Raw genomic sequence first — 26,288 nt, forward strand, 5'->3', positions numbered from 1 at the left:
AACAATAGGCTTTACAATGAATATTTTCCAGATATATTTTAATAATCCATCCAACCTCCTGGACAAAGCCTAAGACTTCATGCTACAAGGTTAATTTTGACGGAGAGAATGACAACAGTACAGGATTGGGGGTTGTTAGACAAAACACTGATGGTTTAGATATGACTTCTTTGTCACAATTGGTTCCTCTACCTCCCACAGTCATAGAGGTGGAGACATTAGTGGCAACACTGGCCCTTAAACTAGCTTTAGAACTGGGGTTTGACAACATTTGTCCTAGAAGGTGATTCCAAGATCCTAATTAAGGTCCAGCAGGGTAGTAGCAATTCCTTGGCTCAATATGGATGCATTGTCTATGATATCCACTTCCTTGCATCACATTTTTCATCTTTTAATTTATCTTGTGTATGTTAGCATTGTAATGAGATTGCTCATTCACTTACACGAAAAATGACTATTTCCCCTCCCTTATCAATCTAGATGGAAGATGTACTACTAGATATTAATTACGTATTATAGATTAATTTGAACAACCTCTTTTAATAATACACATTGTCCTTATTCTCCCAAAAAAAAAAAAAAATGTAAGGCAAGGTTGGCTCATTAAACCCATGGACCATGGGCCTTTAGGATGTGTTGATAATCTATTCAATATTCAATTGTTTGTAATTACCCGTTAAAATTGTCAATTTACAATCCATGATTATGAGTGAAGAGTGAAGACCCGATATCTCTTCACTTTATTGTTAAAAAATTAAAATTGTGCAATTTCAAAAGTACATAAAATCAGTCTAAAAAATTAAAATAAAAAAAGTGGTGGTTTTTATGGGGTCCCAAGCTTAGGCATGCTAGGATGGGCCAAGAGGGCCTTCAAGATATGCTGGTAATAATATATTCACTCAATTGTTGTTTGTAATTGCTACCCACCCATGTAGGATGTGGTTAGTCCATTAAACCCATGGGCCAGAGTACTTCAACACATGACTACCCTGGCAAGTCACACATAAATTCGACCACTTTAATGCCCCACTTGGTGACAAGCCTACGTTACCAGGCCCGGCAATTTAAATAATTCTTGCAACTGCATATGAATATAATAATAAGCTTGTATCTGATCGGTGTGGGATAATTAGTGGAGAGAACAAAAAAATGTCTGAGGCGACTCCTGTACTGGGACTCATCAAAGAGATAAGAAGCCACGAGGTTGCCATTGCCGAACTCAATCATCTTTCTTCATCCAGGGTAAACCTTATCAACCCCTCTTTCTTTTTTACTCTTTAATATAATACTATACCACTTTTGATTCTATGTTTCATCTTAGAATTTAACTTGCCCTTGTCTTCTGCTGATCTCTCTTTTATGGTTTCCACGGACATAGAATATGTGTGCCAAGTGCTTGTGAAAATTACCCACAGAGTCAGTCACAATGGACCTTTTCAATGTTCTTTGGAATTCACAGTTTGCTGCGTTTCATGAGCGTTATAGGTGAAATTTTCCAATAATAAATGTTAAGTTGTGGTAAATGCATTGAAACTTTGAGACTAAATGGTGAGAGGCTTTTTTGAAAACAAAGCAAGCAAAATCAAAGTCTCCAAGATATAGCCAATGGAGGGTCTGAAGTTAGGTTGCACAGACACTTCATTTGGGTGGCGTACCCGTGTCTTATAATTTTTCAAAAATTGCTCTATAAAGTATTTGGAGCTGATTGGTGACAATAGGAGATTTTGTCTCTACTTCATTTGGGTGGCTTAAGGATGGTGCTAACATGAATATGACATAGTCTTTTTATTAAAAAAAATATAGTTACAAAGGGGAAGGGGGGATTTAAACCTTGGAGGTCTATATTGGAAACAATAGGGAGTTCCGTTTGAGTGACAAGGCTCTTGGCATGAATATGTCAAAGCTATATCTATATGCAATCTTTTTTTGTGGTCTAACGCTATATTTCTAAAAAATAGAAAAAGATTGGTCTGTAATTAAGATGTGGATGGTGAATTAGATTGAACTTTTTTTGTGAGAATGTGATCAAATTTTATAATATTAGAAGAAAAGAAACTAAAAAAACAATGGAAGTTCATGTGTCCAACATATTGCAGCTGTGAACAGCTTGACTTTTTAGGGTGCTATCATGGCATTTTAGGGAGGGAAGGAATAAAAAAGAGATCTGTTGCGGCCATATTGCATCTGTAGTGGGTTTGTAGCAGTTCTATAGTGGTCCAATAGGGCTGACACAGGGCCACTGTGCTGCGTTTAGCAGATTGCCTAACATTTACTCTTATTTGCCACCTGCCAAGCCACTTCCTTTTACCTTGGTCAGATTAAAGCTCGAGAAACCAAGATTTGTGTTCCATATCTAAATCTAGAACTGTCAGGCATTAATGTTGCATCTGGCTGAAACAGGGCTATGTGCTGCCTTTAGTAGATTGCCCACATTTACTCTATTTGCCGCCTGCGAAGCGCCTTTCTCTAAGTCCATCAGATTAAAGCTCAAGAAATCAATCAGATCTGTGTTCCATAGCTACACCTTGAGTCTTTGTCCTTTTTACATAATCTGTTGTAGCTTTTTTGTATTCTTTGGCTACTTCCTGCCGTCTCTGCATGAAGTAGACCTATAAGGGATTGATGGTTTTATTTAGTCTATTCAATATTAGGTCAACAATAAATGTAGTTTGAAGCTTAGAGTCGGGTTTTTTGGAAACAAAGCAAGCACAATCGGAGGCTCCAAGAAAAAGCCAATGGAGCATCTGAAGTATATGGACCTGATTGGTGGTTTGAGAATTTTTTTTTTCTTCTATCACTTCCACTGTTTAGGCAGTATTCGTAGAGACTGTCACTGTGAGTGGGCTTATGGATGGTGCTAAACATGAATAAGACAATCAGAGTGATATCTATATGTGAACCACCCTTTTTTAATATCCTTTTAACACCATATTTCGGAAAAAGAAAAATTCCTTTAATTGTAGTTGGGATTGGCTTCTAATAAGGATGTGGATGGTGATTGGGATTGAACTTTTTTTGAGAATGTGGTCAAATTTTAGAATATTAGAAGAAAAGAAACTATAAAATAATGGAAGTTTATATATTTTAATATTTGCAACCTATAAATAGTAGGTTGTATATTTGAGAACTCACTATTCATGGTTACTAGGCCTGTCCACGGGTCGGGTTTGTGCCTAACTCGGAACCAACCCAACCAGATCGGATGGCCAGAAATTCAACCCGCCGCCGATCAGCATGGTTGATTGGATCAGGTGGATCGAACCTTCAACGGAAGACAGTCGGTTCGGTCGGAGTTGGAGATCTAAAAATCGGCCAAAATTCGGTGATTTAACGGCGAAATCAGTGAAATTTTGGTGATATTTTCATCGGATCTTCTCCGAATTTTCTTCAAATTAGTCGAAATCTCATCAGATTCGGCAAGATCTCGCCAAATTCGGTGAAGATTCCATGGATCTAGCTAAGATCTCGCTGGATGTAAATAACTTTGCCAAGAAATGCTAAGATCTCGGTTTGGTCGGGTTTCTTCGGGTTTTGGGGAGAAAACTCGCTAGCCAACTTGTCGTTTTCGGGTTCTGGAGGCCAAGACCCGTCGTCGACCACCGGAATAGTCGGATTGACCAGTTTCGGATTGGTTGCCGGGTGGGTCAGGTCTCGGATGGGTCTGGACATGCCTAATGGTTACTAAAAAAAATATAGCAATACATACTTGAATAATAGGAAATTTGGGGTGTTGAGCATTCACATCTAAGCTCTTAAAATTTTTAGTTTTTAGTAACCCAAAAAGTCACTTTATTTATTTTAACAACTCACTTTATAATACACCTATGGGGTATAGAAATTTAATAAGGTAATCTTGCCACGTGTCATACCTAAGGCTAAGGAGGCTAGGATAGTTCCGAGGAGCCCATACACTCAGATGGTAAAGCTGGGGAGGCGAGCGATTGTCAAGTCAAGGGTGCGTTACCAGAGGGAGGCTACACTGTAGAGGAAGAGTTTCAAAAAGGGGGTTAGCCTTGATATGATTAGAGGGATGATAATTGCCACCACATTTATTGCACCTCACCAAACCCGCTGGTTGCATTTATGTGGAGAAGATCCTTGAACAGTGCTATCTTGGTTGTCGTAACTCATAGAAGACTGGGGAGGATGTCTGATGGAACAAACACTTAAGTAGTGGCCTACATGATCAACAAATGGAGGGTCCGGGTCAGGGAAATGAGCATATATAATGTGAGAGATCCTTTAGGGAGGGGGGAATCTGTAGAGAAAACACTGTAGCAATAAGAACTGAAATTGTATCCAAGTCTAAAAGAACTATATTCAAGAACCACTCTTCTCAGACTTCATCGAGGAATGATTTATTTGTATAAAGCTTGTCTTTTTTCGCTTTCTCATTATCTTTAATCCACTATGCATATTGCTTGATCCATTGAGATCTAGTTTCTAAGACCACTATCTACAAATTCTTTGTGTTGATCTTTTTGGGCCTAAATCCAATTACATTTTGGGCTCAGGAACCAAAATGCCTCCCCTACAACACTCAATATCAAAGGTTCTATTTTAGCATATAACACGATAAAAATAATATAAATAACACAATAATTAACAACCACAACCACGACCAGCCATGGCAACCACCACTGTCACAATCGTGACCAACCATGGCAACCACCACTGTCACAACTGTGACCAACCATGGCAACCACCACCACAACCATAGCCACTAACAACACCACTCACAATTCCAACAAAATAACCCAAAACATCATCAGTTACGTTTAACAACATGCCCATATTCAACTAGGCATACCCTCCACCTCATTTTAGATGAAACCAACAAAGCTTAACCTCTATGTGAGATTGAAAAATCCATCCCAAACTTCCATAACTGCCACCCATTGAGACTAAACTAGCAAGAGCTCCATTCTTGGTGGCCCAACCACCACCCACAACGACAACAATAATAACAATCACAATTGCTGCCAAATGAGATCCAACCCAGGCCTAACTTCAGCCCCCAAAACGAGATTAACCCAACCACAACCTAACCAACACCCAACCACAACCACCGACACTAGCTATAACCTAGCAAAACCCATATCGGTGGCCCAGCCACCAACGCAGGACGAACACCACGAGCAAACCGAATCACTGCTAAGAGGAGAGAGATGAAGAGGAGAAGTGAGATAGGAGAATGCCAAAAGAGAAGTGGCGGTGGGGAAGTCGCCGACAAAAAACGCTGCCTTCGGCTTTGGCTTCTTCAGCCATTAAAGAGATGAAAGATTAGAGTTTGGGAGAGAGTTGTGAGACAAAGGCATGAGAGAGAGAGAGAAGTACGGTAGGAGAGAGAATAGAGAAGAGACTTAAGTGAAGAGAGGCATGAGACAGAGAGAGAAATAAAAAAATTAATAAAAAAAAGTTGTAACTTGCTACAATGAGTTGTTATTAGTAGCAATTTACTGTAGTAAGTTGCAATTTATTTTTTCTTAAAGTTTGACACCATTGATGTAGGGGTTTTTTTTTAGTGTTTATATGGTTAAAATAGCTTATTTTGACAACCTTAGGCGTTGTTTGGTACACTATTTTAAACACATGTTTTTAGTTTTTAAATAATATTACATGTATTTTTACACATTTTTTACTTATAAATATTTTCAAAAAATTAAAAACTGTTATTTATACACATATACCAAACAGGTCCTTACTACTTTTTTTTTTTTGAGAGAGTTGACAACCTTATTGTAAATACAGAATACACTTAGTTGGTAAAATAGTTACAGGATATTTACACCGAATGCTAATACTAATTTACTATAGCTACAGGTAGCGTACTCTACAGTACACAGTCTATAGAAAGTATAGACTAAAAAAAAAAAAAAAAGTGGATGACTCCCGATTAAATCGGNTTTCACTGTCTAAAGCAAAATTTAAACTTCTCCTTTCCTTTCTTTCAGTGGCAAGAAGCTTCCTAGTTTTTAGATAACATTTTTCCTTGTATACTGTAGGCTGTCTATCAGAAAAATGGAACATATTTTTCCAAACGACTATCCAGAAAGCTACAGCATCTGAACAGAGTATGAAATCTTTACTATTGACTTGTAATATATATTTTCTTGTTGCTAAACGCTAAGATATGTATTTTTTTTCTCTTATTTGCTTGCTGGTAGAACAACTTGATTTGGCCAAAGCTAAGCTTGAAAAGCTGAATTCTCCTTGAAGCAACTTGGCTGTACCATGTCTTTGCTAGACCCAAACCTTTATGGCAGGAAAAGCTCTGCAGTTTATGACAAGGCATTCAACTGAGATCAACCCCTTTTAGTGTAATAATAGAAGTTAGAATGGTCATTAGATTTCTATAAGCTATATCTTTACTGCATTAACTAAACGTCTGGGCCTGAGCATTCATTGTCACACTTTTAATCATTGAATTTTCTTATTGTCATGGTATACACTATTCTTTCTCCGCAATGAATTTTCTTTTTTGAGTTCATTTGAATGCATTGAAGCAATAATTTCTTTTTTTTTTGATTTAATTTTTCGCGTCTTCTTAAGAGGTGTTTGGTTGGGGTGAAAACAAAGAAGATGGAAAATAGTTGAGCAAAATAGGTGGAAAATGTTCTCCATTTTTTTTTAGGAAGGAAAATAAGAGAGACAAAAAACAAGGAGAAAGTTTTCTCTGCTGGGCTCACTTTTTTAATCCTCCCAAATCGGGAGGAAAATATGGAGAGAAAAGTGCTTGAAAGCACTTTTACACAAAATACCCCTCACCTACCCCTCATTCATGACCTAATACTTGACTTTTGCCTCTTCTCAATTCTTATCACTTTTGCCTCTTCTCATCCTTACCTTCACAGCACACCAACGTCCAAGTTCTCTTCTCTATTTTTATTTTTATTTTTTCACATGAACCGATTCAACATTGTATTGTTCTGCGTCCAGGTTCCGTATGACATGAGATTTTTTTTCTTCATTTATCTACCATGTATTATATACATGTCCTTGGAAAAACATAAATTTTTTAAAAAATAAAAATTGCCTTAGCTAAAAGGACCTTAAATAATTGAGGGGAAAAAAAAAAACAAATAAAAACACTATTGTATGTACACTATAAATTTGTATGACCACGTTTTTGCCCAATTAAATTTGTATGTACACTATTGTAATTTTTACATTATTATAATAATAAATATAATAATATAAATTTATATGTATAATGTGGTAAATTTTATATTATTTAATAAGTACAAATAAATTTATTTCTTACATATTATGTAATAAGGGTATAATAGTCAATCTATATAAATTATATTTTCTATCATTCTTTTTTTTTTTTTCAACCAAACAAAAGAGTTTTCCACCCTCTTACTTTTTCACCATTCCAACCAAACACATGAGAGGGAAAACCAAATATTTTCTATCTTCCTACTTTTCCACTCCTCCAATCAAACGAACCTTAAAAGTATTGGATCTCCATTTGCAATTTACAGAATTTCTGCTATAAAAATCCAATCCCATTTATTCTTAAAAGCCCTTTTGTTTTCTTTCTTGCCCTCCTTACCTCCCATTTCCCTCCTATGTAATCCAAACTGCATCCTGCACAACCTTAAGAAAAAGAAAATAGTAGCTTTAATTATTGGGACAGCCTTATAGAAAGGAGTGACTAGATTTCAAGGCTCTAGATTTCGAGAACTGAATTTACAAATGATAGAAATAGAAGAAATTAAAGTTTATCTCCAAATTGGAGTGAAAGTGTTTTCAATCCATTATGTTGCGGTTTATAAAACCATCTATGTGATTCATTATATTATTTAAACAATTCATGATTATTAAGTAGGTTGACTAAAAGTACACATGGATAATCTTTTGAGTTGTCACATACTGGGTTAAGACAAAAATAATCCTTCCAAAAGGATGCATCTATTGTTCGTGCTTGAGTCTGGACGGCAGGTGATGGCAAAGTTTTGTGGATCGTTGACATTTAAAAAAAAAGGGTGACTCTTATTTTCTTTTTTCAGAAAAGAAATAAGATGGCAATCTTACCTGCTAAAACTTGGACTAGAACAATTTCACTCTTGCAGGAAGTTTGGCTGTTTGGGATTGGAAAATGGGGGAAAAAAGAAAATACAAGAAGAGTAGGGAAACCCATCATTTCCCTATTTGGGAGATTTTGGACAGAATAGAATGGAAAATTTTTTTTTTCAACCAAACAAAAGAGTTTTTCACCCTCCTATTTTTTCACCATTCCAACCAAACACATGAGAGGGAAAACCAAATATTTTCTATCTTCCTACTTTTTCACTCCTCCAACCAAACGAACCTTAAAAGTATTGGATCTCCATTTGCAATTTACAGAATTTCTGCTATAAAAATCCAATCCCATTTATTCTTAAAAGCCCTTTTGTTTTCTTTCTTGCCCTCCTTACCTCCCATTTCCCTCCTATGTAATCCAAACTGCATCCTGCACAACCTTAAGAAAAAGAAAATAGTAGCTTTAATTATTGGGACAGCCTTATAGAAAGGAGTGACTAGATTTCAAGGCTCTAGATTTCGAGAACTGAATTTACAAATGATAGAAATAGAAGAAATTAAAGTTTATCTCCAAATTGGAGTGAAAGTGTTTTCAATCCATTATGTTGCGGTTTATAAAACCATCTATGTGATTCATTATATTATTTCAACAATTCATGATTATTAAGTAGGTTGACTAAAAGTACACATGGATAATCTTTTGAGTTGTCACATACTGGATTAAGACAAAAATAATCCTTCCAAAAGGATGCATCTATTGTTCGTGCTTGAGTCTGGACGGTAGGTGATGGCAAAGTTTTGTGGATCGTTGACATTTTAAAAAAAAGGGTGACTCTTATTTGCTTTTTTCAGAAAAGAAATAAGATGGCAATCTTACCTGCTAAAACTTGGACTAGAACAATTTCACTCTTGCAGGAAGTTTGGCTGTTTGGGATTGGAAAATGGGGGAAAAAAGAAAATACAAGAAGAGTAGGGAAACCCATCATTTCCCTATTTGGGAGATTTTGGACAGAATAGAATGGAAAATTCTGTTCCATTCCTTACAAAATTTTGTTCCATATCTCATAAGCCATATGTGCTAGCAAATAATACATAAAAACCCGATTAATCAAATGAGCAAGACATAGGTACAGTACTTAGGTGCTGTTCTTTAGGTTCCCTTTTTAAGATTCTATCATGTGGATTTTTTCTCATGAGAACTTAGTGTATTTTTAAGTTAAGTAGTCATATGGCTGAATCTCAAAAGTGGAACATAAGGAATAGCACCTAAGATACTGTACCTCAGTTTTTTCCTAATCAAATATAAGGTGGTTGACTCAGAAAGACCATGTGCTTCCAATTTCAGTAAAGCTCAAGCAATATTTTGCGTTTTACAGTGAGGCTTGCAATAGGAGTTAATCATCACAACTGCATATAAACAGATCTAGCAAAGTTACAACCCTTAAAACATAATTCGTTACAACAACCAAATCTACAAATAGTATGAAAATAAATCCGAGTCATGAAGTGTACAGGATGTATAAATTCAGTTTAAAAGGAAGGCAACCTCTAGTCGGACTCCTGAATTGACTGTTGAATGAAAACAACTGCAATAGTCACAAGGGATGCATAAACAGAATTGGGTAGCTTTTGCACCACCTTCCCAACTCCTGGACACCCTCAGTAGCCCTCTTTGTCGCCATTGCAACTGTTGGTGCCACAACCAGACTGACAATCAGTCCTTGACTAGCAGCAATTAGTGTCTCAGCTGTAAGCTGCTGGATAAACTTCACAAATTCTTCATGATCAATTTCCCCATCAAGGTTCAAATCACAGTCCTGCGGATATTGAGGAAAAAAAAAGACATTATCTTTTTACTTTAGTAGGACAGATTCTTATATAAAAATAGAAGAACTAATATACAACATGATTTTAGGGCATTCTTCAGCAAGTTGCAATTGAAAATTGAAAAGAGCTATAAAGTCCCAAAGAGATATAATATATACTTCTTGAACCTTGCAGCCACTCAAATAGAGAGAGAATATATAAAAATAGAAAAAAAAAATATATATATATATATATTCAGCCTGAGTTCCCATTCAGCTCTACATTGGGTGTGTTTGGATTGAACTTATTGTTGCTGAAACTGAAAACTGAAAACTGAAAACTGAAAATACTGTAGCAAAATAATTTTTAAATGTGTAAATAGTACCGTGGGACCCATTTTTAATATTTTTTAGTGCGTGAACAGTGCCAAAACAGTGCATGAACAGTATTTTTGTCTCCTGAACAGTAAAATCATGTGATTTTACTGTTCACTTTTCCGGAAAAAAAAAAAAAAAAAAAAAAAAAGGGCAAAACGTGAAACGTGGACTCAGCAAAACGCTGAGTCCAAACGGCCTCATTGTTGAAAGTATGATCATTGCTCTATTGCAAAATAGACCATATATGGGAAGGAACTATCCCTAATCTCTCTCATAATGACTAATGGTCTGTTAGGTTTGAGGGGGAGGGAGGGAGAGTAGAGTAGTAAATTTAGCCCAAAATTAGCTTAATTTCTGCTAACTTTACTCTACTCCCCTCCACTCCCCCTCCTTCTCCCCTCAATCCAAACAGACCATGAGTCTTCCTATCCAACATGCAAACACTACAATCATAGATTGTGCCTAATGGGAGAAGGGGGTTGAGACCTCTAAGAACCTCATAGAAAGAGCAGACCTCAAACCTTTCATGCGTAGAAAGTCTCCAACAAGTTCTATCTTGCCTTTCACCTAATGGAACATTGGAGTACAATTAACTCCAAGGAAAAAGTCAACCGACTTAAACTCCCACCAAATACAAACTTGATGCAAATGAACATTCCTTGTCACCACTATCAAGAACAAGTCCGAAACCTATCCTTCAATGCAACATCATCACACTAAATATCATACTAAAAGCAACCCTGATATTAAAACAAAAAAACAAAGAAAAAGGTTGCCACACACCTAATGCTCTTCCACAAACTAATATCATAGTCCCAATCCTTCCCATATTTCACAAAACTAACTTGTCTCTTAAAATGCTAATGTTTTATCCCAAACCTCCATAAACATTTATCTAATAATGTGAAATTTAAAAGATTTCACGTTACATATCCCCAGCCCCTTACCTTAATAGGATCGTTCTTACTTGCATTCAAGGTCTAGAGAAGGAAGAACAGGCATTGGCTCATATTGCAAACCATATTTACTCTTGACTAAAATGAATAATACAAATTCACATATTCATTCTCTGCAATACATAGCTATAATTTGGTACTAAAGTTATCAGAGCTGGGTACATGTAGTCAAGGCCCTCAAGCTCTAGAGGTCAACTATTTTGAAACAGACACCTTAAACAGGTTATAAACAGAAGCAATGACAAAAAGAAAACCTCACATGCTTAATACAGCATAGAAATAACAGCTTTCACTAAACAGACTACGACAATTTTCCATGATGATTGCACAGTCTAATTTCCACAAAGCTATTGCTAATATTGATTGAATTGGACAAACTCTTTTTACATAAAATCCTACACGATTTTCATGTGTTACATTAAAATATAAGGATTTCACAGAACTTTGAAAACACTCCAACAAAGATCATGCAAAAGTATTGATAAAAAACCAAATTTCATCAAGGAATTTCTTCAGATTATAAAACAAAAATAAACTCATGTATTCAAATGCAACATAGAAGACAATGGGCAGTAACAATCTAACTGTTGAATTACTCACATGTTCCTCTCAACTGTTTGGAGAAAGGAACAAAGGAATCTCATTCATAATTGGCTAAAAATCCTATGAGCAAGGGACTAAGTTTATAAACTGATAGCATTTTGAGGGATGGATTAAGATCAACACATGCACATCCAATGCAACCAGAGACCATGTCATGTCATCCCTACACAAAGACGAGGTATTGTTTAGCCTTTGAAGATAGAAAGCAGCATCAGCCTGGTTTTGCAGCCTTTCAACAAGTACTGTCTTATACAGTGAGTTTGCTACATGTAGTTCCAGTTTAGAGGGTTTCACAGGCGCCAATGCCAAGGATGCACTCCTTTCCCTTTTTCTCTCAAAAAACTATATCTACTCTGAATTTACTTAAGAATAAGATTACCAGTATTAAGGGGATTTACAAGTAAGTAACTACTGAAATGCAAAATTAAAGGAAAATCATAAAATCAACTTCATCGAAATGGTTAATAGGTTAAAAAATTTACTAATCTCCTTGGGCACAAAGAAAACAATCTGAGTAGCCAGCTGCCAAGCCAATATTTTGATGGGAGACAGGAAATGATATGCTGAAAAATAACTTGTGTTCGAGGCTGAAAAGGTTCATTTCTAAATCACAAATATTAGCTAAGCTAGAGACTTTAGCAGACGATGAAATGCTGAATTGAATATTGGCTCCTCTAAGTAGAGTAAGTGACCATTGAAACCCATCTAAACATTTAAGTAGCTGAATCGCCAGCATATTCTTAAGAGTGTTATATTTCATTTTTGCTACATTAAGCTATGGAGGACATGCCAGATTGAACATAGACTCTCCCCACGGGAATGGCTAGACATGCCACCAGGCTATGAGCCCCTTGCCATGATCATATTTTACATAATCATAAATTGGTCTGGAACGAATATAATGCCATTCCCTCACATCTTCTCATTGGGTTGCATTGCAAACATTCTCGCCTTAAATAATTCAATAGTTGGGGTAGGGGATTTGAATCCTAAACTGTTCCATTAGAAACACCAAGACATACCATTTGAGTTATAAGTTTGTTGTCTTAAGAGAAGGATTTATCATGATTATATTGATTTCCATCAATTTCTTTCACAAATGATCGAAATTCATTCCCAATAAATCAGCCTCTAGACCCTTGCCAAATAAAATACAGATCAAAACGGATCAACAATAATTATCGAAAACAGTCAACTCCACATAACACACATGCATTAGTTTGATCAAATTCACTTCACCACACAAGCTCATATATAGTTTCACCATTATCATTGAAAAAAAAAAAAATATAATTAATCAATGAATTAGGAGTACCGTAATCATCTCCCTGACTCGTTCTTTGGAGGGTGGATCAAAATGCGGCCCCGGTAAGTTCTTATTGATATCACTGCAACATGGCCAAAATTAAAATAATAAAAAATCATTCTTAGTAAGAAATAGACTAAGCTAAATAGTAATTAAATACATAATATAATATTGGGCAAAGAAATTTTTTTGAGTTCTTACTTGTAAACAAGAAGAATAGCTATGTACAAATCTTCAAATGTCAAATTGACAGTTCCAGACTGACTTTTAATACGATCAAACACTTTGTCCGATATTTTCCTAACTTGCTTTTGCCTCCACTGTTTACCTGCACAAGATTTATTAGTATCAAACAAAAGCTTTTAGATTGGCACTGTTGTAATTTGAAAGAGAAAACTGAAAGGTGTTCACCTTGTAATCGGCCTAGGACTTGTCCCATTGGAGATGGTGGGTTAAACTGTAACAGAGAGATATACAAAGTACAACAACGTTTGTGTTATGGAGATTAGATTAGATTTATGTCTGTCTCTGCTCTGCCACTCAATGATAACGATGAAATTAAGGAGAGACTAATCAGCTATTAGCCTATTCAGCTATAACTCGCTTTCTTCATAAGCTGATGAGGCCATTGGGATTCGCCAATGAACACGCGACACCCTCGTGGCTTATTGAATCCAGGTGGCGTAGAAGCATAGGCTACGTTGTTGTTGACTAAACTGGATAGGCTCTGGTTTTTACCTTAGAGCATAGGGCAACGCGTTTGTGTAGATGTTGTTGTGGACAAAATGCTTTTACAAAATAAACTCAGATCCTCAACTAGCTCCTCACTCGTGACTTTGAACATTTGTCACGAAAAGATCTAGGTGAAAATATACTTTTGGTTCTTACATTTTGAGCAAATTTCATTTTTATCCCTATTTTGATTTTGCTACAAATCTAGTCCCTAAAAAAAGAAAATCAATTCTATTTTGGTTAATGCCGTGAACTCACTAACAAAAATCTCCTATGTGGCAGACAGAGCGCTTATGTGTTAAACCCACCCATTTAAATAATATTAAACTAATCCTACGTGTACCTTGAAACTCACGTGACCTACATGTGACCTACACCTGACCATTCCACGTTAGCTTCTCGCCATTCAACCCTACATGTGACCCCACATGACCTCACTCATCAACTATGTACCTCATTGATTACCTAGACCTAAAACCTCATAATTTTAGCTGAACCCTAAAATCCCCAAATAATCTTGTTGTCTTCCTTCTCAAACCTAAACCCTAAAATCCCCAATTCAAAACCGTCATCAATAGAAAACCTAAATCGGTGAACAGAGATATTGATTCACACAAAAATCACATCAAATCTTACGATTTGAAGGGGGGAACATTAATGTGATTGGAAGAGGGAGAACGTCGTGAGAATTAGCGGGTGACGTTTCAAGTGTGTAGCAATGGGTCTAAATTTGAAGCTTGAAAAGGTAACTTATTTTCACTCTCTCTCTATCTCTGTGTATGTATCTATGTCTCTCTCTCTCTCTCTCTCTAACTCTCTCTAACACTATCACTCTATATTTTGTCTCTCTCATGGGTTAGGGACCACTATTTAAATGATTGTTTATGCTTTTATTTCGATAATGTTGTCTATTTGGTTGGTGTTTTCTCTTTGGCCTTTAAGGGATCAAGGTTGTTCATGTGTTCCCTGTTATCATTAAGCTTGAATTAAATAATGTTTTGAATACCATGTTGGAGGAATATTATTTTGAATGTAATAGTGTCAGTGCATGTTTGACTGTTTGGTTGAGTGTTGTTTTATTGGATTAAATAATGTTGATTATATGTTTCATGCATGCATTTTTAATGAAAATCCTAAAGAGTATGTGGGGGGGGGGGGGGTGATGTGAGGGTAGTAGATGATTATGATCCTAATAAGTAGTTTAAGGTAGAAATTGAGGTCATCTGTAAAGATTTTGGGTATACATCTGTGAGTAGGCTATGGTACAAAATGCTTGGGATAATGAGGAGGGTAGGATGTTCCACTTGATTAATGATGATCATGATGCAATGTTCATGATTGATTTGGTGAGAGGTCATGGACAGATTCATGTATATGTAGAGCATCTAGTACATGAGCCTATCTATATTAATGAAGGCAGTGGCGGCTCTAGGAATTTTTTCTTGGGGGGTCATTAAGAAAATTAAATTAAACAAAAATTTAATTTAAAAAAAAAAAACTTGCATATATTGAGTTATCGAAAACAAAAACACACAAATACATGAAATTTTACAATTTCCTTCTACGAGTTTTCATATTTTGAAATCGTCTGATAATAGTTTATTATCAATTTTCATTATCTATTGTCAATATAAGTATGACCATTTTATTTTGTTAAGTTTGTATAATATTTCTGTTTTTATGCAATTGTGGTTATATATTTGTCATTTTTTTTTTTATAAAAATATTTTAAACTAAATGAAAAAACTCAACTCCACTTGCACTGTATAATTATTAACTCACACAACCACAGTCATCCATCCATAAATAATACAATAAGTTGTTGTTTGATTGTGAGATAAGTTTATATGTGATCAGAGTGTGCAAGATTTAAAACAAAGGCTGCAAAAATATTTTTAAAAGTATTAAATTAGTAAAGAAATATATTATTATTATTATTATTATTATTATTATTATTATTATTTTTCAAGTCAGGGGGTTCATTTGAACCCCCTGAAATGTATGTGCAACCGCCCCTGAATGAGGGTAGTGGTGTGACTCCGGATCTTGTTGTAAAGTCTAAGTATGTAGAGCCTTTGGATATTAGTGACCTTAATGGGTACATATATAATGGTCAGTGTTTTTTCTGTAGTAGTGGTTCTAATGTCGAGGAAGAGTTCTATGATGGTGATGATGATTGGGATAGTCATTATCAATTGTATAAGGATGGTATGGATGCTGGTATGGATGGGGGTTGGGGTGGTGGTAGGGATGGGGAGTTCTATCATGACGGTGATGAGGGTAGTAGGGATGCTATTGATAGAAATCATGATAGTGAAGGCATTGCTGCTCCCATTAATGTCCATGATAACCAAAGTGACTCATAAGTTGAAGTACTTGGGTGTAGGAGACAAGGGAAGGAACTGGTTGTTGAGGAACCACAAGAGGATGGGGTTGTCACCAGTGACAGTAATGAGAGTACTACTTATAGTGATGTGGAAGGAGTTAGACAAATGAACCCCAACTAGAGATATCTAGATGAAGATAGCAGTGCCAGTGATAGTGATATAGTTGTGCAAATACTAGATCAGATGGGTGCTAGTGTAATGAACTCAGACTACACAAGTAAGGAGCTATTAAATCTAACTGAGTCATCATCTGATAGTGAGGGTGATGGTGATGGTGATAGTGACAATGAGGGTGATGGTACTATCAATCATGGATATGGGTCCAATGTGGACAATGTCACTAAGAGGAAAAAGTTCCCAGTGTTTAGACCAGTTTCCAATCCTGAACACCTAGTTCTTGAGAAGGACATCAGTTATTTCACCTAAATAGTTCAAGGAGGCTATTACTGGGTATGAATGAATGGTGCATAGGGGGTGAAGTTTGTGAAGAATGATAAACTAAGGGTTAGAGTAAGATGCTAGCATGCTTGCAAGTTTACTGCTTACTTAGCAAAGATGTCAAGGGAGATAAGTTACTAGTTGAAGACCCTAAACTTGGAGCACACATGCACCAGGAGCTACAAAAACCCAAGGTGTTCAGCCAATTTCCTTACAATGAAGTTGATGAAAAAAGTGAGAAGGCAACTTGATATTAAGCTGAAGGACATTCAAGATGTTATGCATGAGAAGTATGTGCTAAATATCAGTGTAGGGAAGGCCAGTAGGGCTAGGGAAATGGCTCAGGAGTTTGTTGATGGGTCTTACATTGAGCAATACAATTAGTTGTGGGATTATTGCGCAGAACTGAGGAGATCTGGTCTTGGTAGTATAGTTCTAATGAAGACACCTTTATTAAAGGAGACTTGGCAGCTGAGATGGACTTATAGACCGGAGTGCCCTATTTTGAGAGGTTGTATATTTGCTGGTTTGGGTGTGAGTAGGGATTCCTGGTAGGTTGTAGGTCAATAGTTGGTTTGGATGCTTGCCGTCTAAAAACCAAGATGAGGGGCCAATTGTTTGTTACAGTTGCTAGAGACCTTAATGAAGAATATTTTCCTCTAGAAGCTGAAACTAATGACTTATGGACTTGGTTTATAAATTTGCTGCTAGCAGACATTAGTGATGCAAGAGGTGGACATTCATATCTGACCAGCAAAATGTATCTCTAACATTATTGTTTTGAACTTAATTGCATACAATAAGCTAGTGTGTAATGTATATATGCTAACTACTATTGTCTTTCTTGGTAGGGGTTGGTGCAGACATTTGTAGATAATTGGCCATAGTATGAGCATAGGATTTGTTGTAGACATTTGTACAACAACCTGAGGAAGCATCATCCTGATGTCTTGATTATGGATTTGTTTTGAAAAGCAGCAAAAGCAACATATGCACATGAATTTGAGAGGGTCATGAAGGAGATGAAGGACATTGATGATGTTGCATATGTTTGGTTGAAAGGGCATAACACAACAGTATGGGCTAGACACATGTTCAGAAGTGATGGGTTGAGTGATATTTTCCTCAACATGTGTGAAAGCTTTAATAATAGGATACAAAGGACATCAGATTGTATTTAATGAATAGATTCCAACAAAATAGACACAACGGATTGTTTTTCTTTTTTATTGTTTTAGGGATAAGGAGATGAGCTTATTTTTATCGACTTATTTATTTAAAAAATAAGCTATGTAGAAGAACAATGGTTTCATGGTAAAACATCCATTTTATGATTGCTTATATGAACTAAAATTTATGGAATTCTTAAAGGAGTATATTGTTTTGAAATAAATTTTCTACAACATAGAACTATATGAACTAAAATTTATGGAATTCTTAAAGGAGTATACTGTTTTGAAAATAAATTTTCTACAACATATGTCAACATAGGGTAGGTGTTAACCTTTGGAAAAAGTACTGTTTATGGTGGTGAATGACTTCTATTTTTTTTTTTTTAAAGTAAAAAAGAGGTGCATTAAAAACTAGAGAACCAAACTAGTTTTAGGACAAAGCCTGTTATAGAACACATCATTCAATTCCGAATGACAACAATCTAATAAGTCCAGAAGTGGATTATCATACAACAAAGAATCAAAGTTTTGATTGACTCCCAACCACGCCAAACTATCAGCATATCTACTAGTTTTGCAATAGTAAATTAGTAATGCCTAAGGCTGCGTTTGGCAATATGTAAAATATTTTCCAAGTGTAAAATATTTTCAGGTGAAAATATTTTTGGGAAAAGAAAATATTTTCAAGTGCTTGGCTGCATTATGAAAATTGTTTTGGAAAATGTTTTCAGGTGTTTGGTTGCATTCTAAAAATGCTATTTTCCTACTAGTTCCTCACATTTTCTCAGCTTCTAAACAAATTTTATAATAGAAAATTTCAATAAATAAACTTAAGGAAACAAAAATCAAAACAAAACCATTTGTTAAACTCAAAAGTTTGGTTAAACTGAGAGAGGGAAGAGGAAGAGAGAGTGATCGCAAATTGAGGGAAAGGGAGAGGTAGATTGAGAAAGAGAGAGATCGGTCATGGGCGACGAGACCAGTCAAGCGGCGACAGGTTTCATGCGGCACAATCTCGGTGTCGCAATCTCAACAGCACGATCTCGCCGTCGTATTTGGGGTTGGGGCAGTGGTCCGATGGCTTGTTTGTTCTTCTAGCTCATTCTCTCTTCTTGCTCTTTCTCTCTCTCTCTCTCTCTTCGAGTGTCTAAGTTCAGAAATCATTTGAAGGTAAAATAGAAGCGTAAATGATTTTCTAGGTCAAAGGGCTTATTTTACGGTCAAAGTTTAGGATTTTCCATTTGACTTTATCTTACATGTGCACCCAAATACGCTGATGGGTGTAAAATATTTTCCGAATTTCATTTACACTCAAAACAAACATAGCCTAACATGCATTTGGGGAAGCTAGGAAACCAATAGCCTACAATTATCCACAATGGAAGAGACGTCATTATTAGGATAACTAGAATTAGCCAGAAGATCCACGATAGCTTTAGCATCTAACTTTATTTCTAGAGCTATTAACTGGAGGTTTTGGCACATAATAAGACCATCTCTTAATGTCCATATCTCTGCTAAGAAGTTGGGGATTATTCCAATTTTTCTAGAGAATCCACTAAGCCATCCACCCAACTCATCTCACACAAGACCTCGACCTCTGGCCACCCTAGGGTTGCCAAGACAAGAGGCATCAATGTTTAGCTTAGCCTACCCTATATTAGGCTTTTCCCACCATCTAAGAAATTTTTAATACCAGTTTCATAAAAAATATGAAAAGTTGTCAAAAATATTTTCTATACCAATGATCTTAGTACATTTGTTAACTTTTCATTTTTATTATTTATGTATAAATTTCTGATTTTCCTATATCAAAATATATTTATATGATGCAACTTTCATGATAAAATATACTTATTTATGCTATCGAAAAAATATACTTATATATGCTCTTAAGAATGCCATGTGATTCCTCTAAACAAAAAAAAGAATGTCATGTGATAGAAATTCTATCCTGTATAAAAATAAAAAGAATGCCATGTGATATTGTCTCGCACTAAGCAGTTGAACTTACCTCATTCCAGTCTACTGCTATAATCCTTTTAAATAAACCAGTGGGTGACTCTTAAAGCAACTTAAGTGAACTGTGAAAGTTTGCTTAGACCAATCTATTATCTTTTTCTTGGAATTCTAAACTCGATATTTTGAGATTATTTTAGGATGCACTGGAAGTTTAATTTTTCATGTTTTAATTAGGTTTGATGTGATTTTGGGCTTGCAAGGTCACAATTCATAGCCCAAACCCAAAAGATATGGGATATAAGCCCAATGAGCCCAGTACAATGAATTTGTAGAGAGTGGGTGAAAGAACTGGGCTTGTGGTAGATTGGACAACGGTTAATAAGGATTTCAAAAGATGAACTAGTATGAAACACATATAAAACTTCAATACAATGATTGTCCGAGGAGATAGATTATGAATTAGTCCAATATTCTTAAGGTTAATACAGTTCTTAGTACTACAGTAATTTCTTTTCTCTTTTTTCTCTCTTCTTTTTTTCCGTTCTCCTATTATGGGAGGTCTTTTACATTATATAGTTCCTTTCAGGTCATCCTGATCCTACACTTGTTAATCATCTAAGCATTCACTTGAGTGCATGTTCCATCAGACACCTTCTTTGACTCTCTGTGAATGGTAGTAGCTGAAACTATACTGTTCAGGGGTCTTCTCCACATAAATGCGGCTAGAAAAGTTGCTGCGTGCACTTAATGCGGTGGTGCAGCTTTTCTGTTAGATATTTCTGTGTTCTTATCACCTTTGTACATGCTTGAGGTTCATCTTGATCGTTGGAACTCCTTGGAAGGTCATCTAAATTATCCAAATGTGTGCTTGACCGATATTCATTGTATCCGAGAAGGAGCTACTCCTCGGACTATATTCCTCCATTCTTTACTTGCATAATTCTCAACTTTGGGGCTCTCCAATCATTTGCTCCTCCTCAGACGTATCCATATCCTCGAATAGGGCCCAAGACCCAATATACAAATTTGGGCTCTGATCTACATAGGGCTAATTAATGTTTAGTAAATTAAAATGATAGGGTTTTTTTTTTTTTTTTTTTTTTTTGGTGGAAGTTCTTGACTTTTTGGTGTTTTAAGTTGTGCTCTGTGATTATTCTAGGTGCGAAACTACAAATCATCTAAAAAAATCTATAAAAACAAAATGAGTTATGACTTATGATTTAGTTCCATTATGAGAGGATAGTTGTTATAAACTAGCGGATTTAATTTAATTTAATTTCTATTGTTAAGATGGTAGATTTAATATTGTATTTAAAATGCTTATTACGGATTTGGGTCGTGACACACTAGCATACGCCATATATATATATATATAATATATAAAGCCAAAAGCTTGCTTTGGTATTGCGTAGGGAGTGTGTCTTGTTGGTGAGAGTAGTCAGAAAAGAAGGGGGATAAAAAGTGCGGCATGTGCAAGTGCAACAGTGCAATTGAGAGCAACGAAATATTACCTTTTTTTTTGTTTTTGTTGTGTGTGGGGTCGAGAGAGTAGAGACACATACAAGGTAGGAAAATAATAGTTTTGTTCTAGGATGGATTTTAGTTGTTGTGATTATTGAGAGTTGTAGATGCCTATCTGGAGTAGAAATATTACTGTGGTATTGGCTTCACTAAGTTTTGGTTTTTGTGGTCAATTAATATTTAGAATAATACTAGAGAGTTGAGATTTTTGTTATTTTTATAATTTTGTTTTACATTAAATACTGTATATAAACTTGAGAGGATCTAGTAATTGATTTTATTATATTGGATTTGTCCGAAATTGTTCTTATAATTGTCTTTATTTTTGTTTATCTGTCCGTTTGGATAGCACTTATTGTTGCTGAAAGTTGCTAAAAACTGATTGTTACTGAAAACACTGTAGCAAAATAATTTTTAAATGTGTGAATAGTGTTGTGAGACCCACTTTTAATATTAAATATTGCGTGAACAGTGCATGAACAGTGTGTGAACAGTGCGTGAACAGTGAATTTTGTCCCCCAAAGTCAACAGCTGCGGCAGGGAAAAAAAAAAAGAAAAAAGAAAAAAAGGGAGAAAACGCAGAAAGGAAACGCGCCGTGCCTCTGTATCCAAACCCTCACTATGTCTATATATTTGTATTCTTTGAATGGTCTATATCTTTGTATTTTTTGAATAGGTGCGAACACTATTCAAAGAATACAAAGATATAGACATAAACAAGAAAAAATATTCAAAAAATTAATGATTCTATTTTATAAATCAAAGTACAATACAATTATATTCATGCACATAAAATAAAAAACAATAATAATGATAAAAGGAACTGTGGGGTCTCAGTTTATAGCCCAAGCCCAAAGGATATAAAAAAAAAAAAAAAAAAAAAAAAAAAAAAAAAAAAAACAACGTGAATCATAAAACGTGCCGCAACTTTAAGTGCAATCCAAACGCAGGCATTAGCTACATCAAAAGCTTAAACTATTAAAAAAAAAATTTGTGAATTTAGTTATTTAACTCCTATCTTAACATAAATAACTTGGATATCTTTTCAAAATTTTGTAGGTCCATTAGCTTTCACTTATGTAGATTACAACGGGAGCTTGCCATCACTTCATTACAATCCATATGCATGGACACAGGTACCCAAATCTCACATAGTGACTAGAATCTTGTTGTGAATTTTATGGTTGCTTAATTAGTAAAATATTATCTAGCCATATTACTTGAGATGATAAAATTATTTTTGCAGGGCCTTAACATAATATATGTAGACGCACCAGTGGGCACTGGATTTTCTTATTCAACAACCCAAGAAGGTTACTATATAGATGACTATGAAGCTGTGTCACAAATTTACCAGTTTCTAAGTAAGGTATGATAAATAGAGAAATCACTTTGGTGTTTTAGTAAAACAATTAACAAAACGTTATAGTCTGTAAACACCAGTGATGAGTTACTGCACTGCATCAAGTACTTTCAAGTATAGGTTGAGTAACATATACTACATGTTAGATAACAGAAAAAATACTCCTTTTTTCTGTTATTCATTTTTGAAAAAAAAAGGTAAGAAAATCAACTAATGCAAAGATGCACATATTGGTTGAAATTGAAAAAAAAATATGTTTCCATTTTCATTGAGAAAAAAGAAGAAGTCTAATTTGAAAACATATGCAGAAAGAAAACAAACCAAAATTAAATAAGTGCCAACTATATATTTTAAGAATTGTTTGCTTTTAAATTGATTTGCAGTGGTTGCTAGCACACCCTCAATATTTTGAGAATATGCTCTACGTTGGTGGAGATTCATATTCAGGCATACCTCTTCCTATGATAGTTCAAGAGATATTTAATGGTAAAGTATATTCTTGATGTTCAGTACTTCAAAATGAGGCTTGCCTCTTTTCTTTGTGTGTGTGTGAAACTCAAGTAGGCTTAAGCTTGGTTTTGATGCAGGTAACCAAGCTGGAACATATCCGTTTATGAATCTGAGGGTATAATTTCTTATTCAAGAACTTTGACTTAATTTGTCCAATGAGCTTGAATCACTCTGTCAGCAATTTTTTTTTTTTTAATACAAGGATAATAATGCCTAATGATCTGCTTAGTATTTGAGGGAGCACAGGAAGATGAAATTATTTAATCTTGATGTCGTGTGTTTTCGATTTGTATTCAAATTAAAGATATTCAATCAAAATTTATCAGGGATATGTGCTTGGGAACCCAAAGACAGATGATTTTCTTGATGATAATTCAAGAGTCCCATTTGCTCACCGGTTGACATTAATATCAGATGAACTGTTTGAGGTATGCCATGTCTCATCTTGCTGCATTTTTCTGTTCATTCTACTGCACATCCCTAAGCTAACATATACATCATTTTTTAATTTGTATTAAATCATTCTAAATCAAAGTAATGCTTCTTGCCTTTGTAGTCTGCCAAAGAAAGCTGCAATGGCGATTATGTGAATGTAAATGAGAACAATACACAATGTGTATCTGATATTCAAGAAATTGATGAGGTTAGAGGGTCTACCACTTCCTTTTCCTGATATGCTTAAATATATCCTTTCCTTCTTGTTATTAAGCTATGTGCCTGTTTGGTAACACAATTTCAAACTACAATTTTTCAAAATACAGTTTTTTTAAACTTCGCTTTTGTTAAGTACAGTTTTTTCAAATAACCCTATTTTCAAAAAGCTTAAGTGAGCTATACCAATCAAGCATATAAGCATTTAAATATATCATTACTGTTATTAAGTTGTATAAGCATTTAACCATTTTGAAGTTTTGCTATTACAGTTGCTTCTTCAAATAAACCTCATGCAAGTTCTGGAACCTAACTGTCAAACTGCATCTCCAAGATCAGGTAAGGAATACCTTAACAGAAGATATCTCGAGGAGGACATCGATGAGAGTCTTCTTGTTCAAACAAGTTCCGCATATTGGTGTCGGGTAAGCCTTTTCTCTTTTTGTTTATGTATGAGGGTTTTGTTTTAATAAGATAGATGAGTAATAATTAAGTGATGTGCAACCTTTTCAGGAATATAACTATGTGCTCGCTGGTGTATGGGCTAATGATAAGTCTGTTCGAGCAGCCCTTAATGTTAGAAATGTATGTATGTCCTACTAATAATCACATAATGATACAAAGTTTATTATGCCAACAATGAACATCTAAACATGACCCCAGAATTTGATCAAATTAAAATTAATATAAAGAATTTAATGATTTTAAACAGGGAACCATTGGTGTTTGGAAGAGGTGCAACAGCAGCATAGCTTACACAAAGACTGTCACAAGTACTGTTGATTATCATCGTAATCTTAGTAACACAAACCTTCGAGCTCTTATATACAGGTCAGAATTTATAGCATAATAGAGCATTGGTGAACATTATGTATTTTGAATTGTTTTCTCACAAATCAATATAAATCCAAAAATTGCTTCTAAGTTCTAATACAACACAGTTGAAATTAATCTTTTAGTTAAATAAGCTGTTCATTAAATGAAAGTGTGCAACTTTTTTTGCTACAGTGGTGATCATGACTTGTCTGTCACACACCTTGGTACTCAATATTGGATCAGTTTACTGAATCTAACCCAATATGAAATTTGGCGAACGTGGTATGTGGATGGTCAAGTTGCTGGGTAGGTTTAACTCTCTTAATTTCTTGCAATTTGTTCTTCTTTTTCGTCCCTCAGAATTGCTTCAACCAAAGCTTAGAGTTCCATGACTCGTTGACTGATATATTATATATGTTTTCTGCAGATACACACAAAAGTTTACAAATGATGACTTTGTCCTGACATATACGACTGTGCTGGTAGGAAAGATCATTTCATTTAACATTCATATATAGAGTTTTTTAAAAATGTTTATAATAAATTACATAATCAAAGTACCACTATAGAGAGGCCTAACCTTTTTAATAGTAGTCTAGGTTGTAAGGACTGAAACTCTAACGCACACAACTAATGTGGGATAAACATCTTTTTTTTTGAGGAATTTCATTTAATGTTTTAGTTCTTCACAATTGCTGACATACCTATTTTGATCGGTGCATAATAAAAATGGTGTTAATTACAGACCCAGATGAAAATAGTGCTACTCCAATCACAATAGACCATGTCAATAGTTGTGAAAGAATGTTGCGTGCTTAGCATTACTGTAATATTAAAGGAAATTCACTAACTCTTGTGGTTCTCACAGGGTGCGGGTCATGTTGCCCCTGAATACAGGGCTAAGGAATGCTATGCCATGATGGATAGGTGGCTCGCTTATTTCCCTCTCTGATCAACAATTGCCACTTGAAATTTGTTCACAGTTGTAACAGGGGTTTCTTGAGCATAATTTTGTTAGTATTATGTTGAATGTCATTGAGGCGGAAATACTGAAAATTCGTAGCTTGAAAAAACCCACGTCAGATGAAATAATTCAAGAACCAAGGTTAGGTTTGCCATCGGTTTTTAGAACTGGTGCATCGAAACCAGTTTTCTTATTCTGCTCCTAGACCACTCTATACTAGAGATAAATAAGATATTGGTTGAGTGGATTTACCATTGAGAACCCTGTTGCTTGTTCACTTTTAAAGGAAAGGGCCATATGATTTTTCTAACCATAATTTTATTTTTAGAATCTTTCTAACCATCATCTTAATTGAGCAATTTCGATAATATTCTTCATCATTTATTAAAAAAAAAAAAAAAAAGGACTAAAGAAATTAAGAATATATGTGCAATATTTAAATATCTGATCAAGTTCTAGATGTAAAATATTGTGAGAAGGAAGAAGGCAATATTTAACTTGATTCGACAGCGTGTCTACAATCATAGAGAAGAGCACTCTGCGTTTTAGGTCTCTTTGTAATATACGATAATGACGAGAAAAATGAGAGATGTCTTATAGTTATAGATTTGATGTTAGAGAATAGAAATCTGATTTTATTAAAGAACTGGGAGATTTCAAAGTTTTGATTTTAACTAGTCAACAAAATTAATAAGG

General features: G+C 35.1%; 2 protein-coding genes and 2 long non-coding RNA genes across 4 annotated transcripts; 3 read left to right on the forward strand and 1 right to left on the reverse strand.

Annotated features, from left to right (window-relative positions):
* Positions 1-825: 825 nt before the first annotated feature.
* Positions 826-6,258, forward strand: LOC112001938 (uncharacterized). Its single transcript, XR_010630149.1, has 3 exons — positions 826-1,242; positions 6,006-6,074; positions 6,168-6,258. It is a non-coding gene; the product is annotated as an uncharacterized LOC112001938 (long non-coding RNA).
* Positions 6,259-9,339: 3,081 nt separating this feature from the next.
* On the reverse strand, positions 9,340-13,774 carry LOC111997048 (uncharacterized). Its single transcript, XM_065776570.1, is given in 6 exon segments — positions 9,340-9,435; positions 9,575-9,683; positions 9,686-9,845; positions 13,086-13,158; positions 13,278-13,404; positions 13,488-13,774. Coding segments are annotated over 5 exon segments (495 nt in total). The 5' UTR covers positions 13,516-13,774; the 3' UTR covers positions 9,340-9,435; positions 9,575-9,576.
* Positions 13,775-14,312: 538 nt separating this feature from the next.
* Positions 14,313-17,862, forward strand: LOC136068817 (uncharacterized). The gene is made up of 2 exons (XR_010630140.1): positions 14,313-14,553; positions 17,485-17,862. It is a non-coding gene; the product is annotated as an uncharacterized LOC136068817 (long non-coding RNA).
* Positions 17,863-22,316: 4,454 nt separating this feature from the next.
* LOC112025307 (serine carboxypeptidase-like 18) lies at positions 22,317-25,908 on the forward strand (the record flags this gene model as incomplete). Its single annotated transcript, XM_065776539.1, has 12 exons — positions 22,317-22,424; positions 22,535-22,657; positions 23,035-23,137; positions 23,239-23,276; positions 23,488-23,589; positions 23,718-23,804; positions 24,085-24,237; positions 24,326-24,397; positions 24,525-24,643; positions 24,821-24,934; positions 25,056-25,110; positions 25,497-25,908. Coding segments are annotated over 12 exons (1,158 nt in total), but the record flags the coding sequence as incomplete, so codon positions are not given.
* Between the last annotated feature and the right edge of the window lie 380 nt (positions 25,909-26,288).

The sequence above is a fragment of the Quercus suber genome, unplaced genomic scaffold (genome assembly GCF_002906115.3).
Source record: "Quercus suber isolate HL8 unplaced genomic scaffold, Cork oak 2.0 scaffold_136, whole genome shotgun sequence".
Taxonomy (NCBI): Eukaryota; Viridiplantae; Streptophyta; class Magnoliopsida; order Fagales; family Fagaceae; genus Quercus; species Quercus suber.